Consider the following 3,338-nt stretch of genomic DNA (forward strand, 5'->3'; position numbering starts at 1 on the left):
GACAGTGTTGTCTCAATCGGCCCAACTTTCGGCCCCCCCTTTTGGACATTTCTGGATCCGCCCCTGGGTGCGGCGGAAAAGGCGCGACTGGTGCACTTTATTTTGGTGGGGAGTGGGAGAGTGTAGGAGAGCGTGCCGCATTCCTCTAGCCAATAGGCACAATGAAATTTATTTGGAATAATTATGTTAAAATACCGGAACTTAAGCAATGACACGAAAATCGCCGTTCAGCAAGGTACCTGTAAAGGCTGACACAAGTGTTATCTCACTATCTTCCGCATATTCTGGAACATCATATCAGAGGAGATCCATGCATCTTGAGACAATGCAAAGGACTGTACAGTACTTCCATTTTGCATCTTCAGGCTCTAATAATGTCTTGACCCATAGGCCTATCATTTTGAGCGCCTTTTCTATTAATTCAAAATCTGGCATTTTGTTTCCTCCCCTCGACAAAGATCCTATCATTTATTTTTTCTTGATTTTTGGATTTTTGTCTCTCCAAAATGAAATCAGAAACAAAGTTATTAGGAGATTTCTCAACCTTACGAAAACGATTACGAATACGAATACGTCATCATCATTTTCGTTGGTCGTGCCTCAACATTCTTGACAATATGCTATACGAGCTGAATGTGATTCTAGATTGACGGAAAAGGCATAAATAGCCTACGTTGTGACAGATACGCTACTGTAGGGGACGGTTGTCTCAAAATGTGATGACGTAACCGTATTCGTTATAGTTTCTGTAAGCTTGCGAAAACTCCCTATTAACCATTTTAACAACACTTTCAGGAACTTTAATTATGTATGCTTATATATTGATTTACATAAACCAAGTATTTCAATAATGTTATTGATCGTCCAAAAATTGTACGATTTTAGATACCACAATGCATAATAGAGTAAATATAAATCAATCTGACTTCCGTGCCTTTTCATTGGCTCACAGAACCGTTTATTTTCACACCCTGACTATTAATGCATGTTTAGGCCTATATACGCATGCCCGCTTCGATGTAAACGGAGCCGACCAATTCATCATGGTTCCTTTATAAATTAAATGGTTTACTGTAACAGTGTCACTGGTGTGTTATATATTTGAAGTAGGCCTACATGCTGGTTGTTAGAAAACATGTCACTAAGGTGTTGATATAATACATGCTTTAAGTAATTCGTTACTTTGTCCTTCAAGTTTCAATTTTTTTCAACGTTCCAATAAATATACATTTTCTTGATATATTTTTCTTGATCTCCCAACAGTTGTTGTTTTTCGTAACTCTTCCACCAATAATTAAATAGTAAGACGGTATACATTTTATACATTAAATAACGAGTTAATAATATACAATTATGTTAAAAGTGGTACTATTTTTATTTGTATGTTTTGTTTGTTGTAATAAAGTAGACCTATCACGATGGACGCATTTCCTAGTCCACATATCAAGCGCCCTGAGCATCTTACATTAGATGGATATGTGCACTATATAAAACTGCACTATCATTATTATTATTATTATTATTATTATTATTATTATTATTATTATTATTATTATTATTATTTCAAAACAGTTATTTGCAACGATGCTAGTCGAATCGTCAGCATCTGTTCAACATGCCCACAGTTGGCGTATCTAGAGGGGTACTCGGGTCCCCCAAAAATACTCGTGCACCCCCAGTCGCCCCCCAAAATCACGGTAAAGTAATTAAAATTCAACTTATTTTGCGAATTAGTGCCCTTTTAACTGATCATCGAGCCCCCACTTCACCTTTGCCTCCCCCACCGAATCAGCACCCCCATTTCAAGACTTCTAGTCAGTGCATGCCCACCATGTTCCTATTTGCATATCAACGACTTGCAATAGGTGTATTTCAGTCATCGTTACAGAATTTTGTAGGATAACTGCAGGAAATCTTGTATAATTGTATCGACCTAGACATTCTCTAAATCGCCGATTATCTTAATATAATTCTGATTTATGTCGCATTATTCAATTCAGTTGAGTTCGATTTGCTTCTGATGCGAATCTCATTTTGCAGGAAAATACAATTCTCCCTCTAATTAAAGACCCATCCACTTAAAAACCACCTCCAATTAAAGACCAATTTTGTGTGGTCCCAAATTCATAAATGTCCTTTATCTTTATTATTCTAATTAGGGACCAAAGCGGCTAAAAACCATGGAAATCCCGGTCCCAAAAATGGTCTTTAATTGGAAGAGGACCTGTATTTCATGTTAATATAGAAACAAATTATTAGGCCTAATGAAAATTAAGTGGATTGACATCATGTAAATTAAACAAATTGCTTTAACAAAACGTCATAGCCAACTGAATTCTACCGAATTCCTAACTATCTATGTAGTTGCGGATTCAGGAGGCCCAGCCGACCCGCCTACCCCCTAAATTTGTCAAAATGTTTAAATGGAGATAAAAAGAAAATCATATTCAAATTTAAGTCTGAGAGTGCCATTTCCGGCCATGTAGAGGTACCATAATCATAAATTTTCTTACCTCAGTCTGAGGTGGTATAGACCCTCCATCTGTTTAAGTCTCTCCCTGGGACCCTCTATTTCACATTTCTGGATCCGCCACTGCTATAATACATAACGTGAGCAAATCTTAAGAAGGATCATGTTGTCCAGAAAACCAAGCTACGTCCTCACTGCCACACATGCGAAGATCACAATCTGTTCTACATAAAACGTACGAGTGTATTCAGACATAGTAACAGCAATGGCCCGTCTTTCTTCATTTTGGCAATTACAATCGTAGCCAGGAAAACAGTCAGACGATTCTACGCACCTGTCTTGTTCGAATCTCTGTTCGATTCTACCCTGTTCGCAAGAAAAACTATCCGGTATAAATACAACATGTTATTATTCAGTTATTTCACGATACCAAGGAATTTTATACTAAAGATACACAGGCGCGGATCTAGGATTTTTCCTGACCCTCGCATAGATGGGGTGGTCCTTGCAGTGGTGGATCTGGAATTCGAAATAGAGGGTGCCCAGAGAGGGACTTTGACAGATAGACACCTCAGCCCCACCATGGTTGGGGCTGAGGTAAGAAAAAAAAAATTAAGATTACTTCGCCTTTAGATGGCCAGAAATGGCACTTTCAGGATTGGAATATAATTGTTTCTCCATTCTTTAAAAATAATTTTAAAAATTTACGGGGCCCGGGCCGACTGGGTTCCCCTTGAATTCGCCACTGCATGAATCCTCTGAAGCTCAGATGACCTAGGGTTTTAAAACAAAAAAAAATTGTTTATTACGGAATTTCTATAAAAAGATAAACAAACATATTCTTGAGAGAGAGAGAGAGAGAGAGAGA

The 3,338-nt window shown here is 37.9% G+C and overlaps 1 protein-coding gene across 1 annotated transcript in view; it reads right to left on the reverse strand.

Moving 5' to 3' along the window:
* Window positions 1–82: 82 nt before the first annotated feature.
* LOC117106319 overlaps window positions 83–3,338 on the reverse strand; it is a 5,456-nt gene continuing 2,200 nt past the window's right edge. The window contains exon 3 of the mRNA XM_033247691.1: window positions 83–2,836. Within this exon, the coding sequence (XP_033103582.1) occupies window positions 2,654–2,836 (183 nt within the window). The 3' untranslated portion in view covers window positions 83–2,653. The remainder of the gene's footprint in view (window positions 2,837–3,338) is intronic.

This window comes from Anneissia japonica, unplaced genomic scaffold (genome assembly GCF_011630105.1).
Source record: "Anneissia japonica isolate Jap-2015-1 unplaced genomic scaffold, ASM1163010v1 scaffold287767_len825999_cov190, whole genome shotgun sequence".
NCBI lineage: Eukaryota > Metazoa > Echinodermata > Crinoidea > Comatulida > Comatulidae > Anneissia > Anneissia japonica.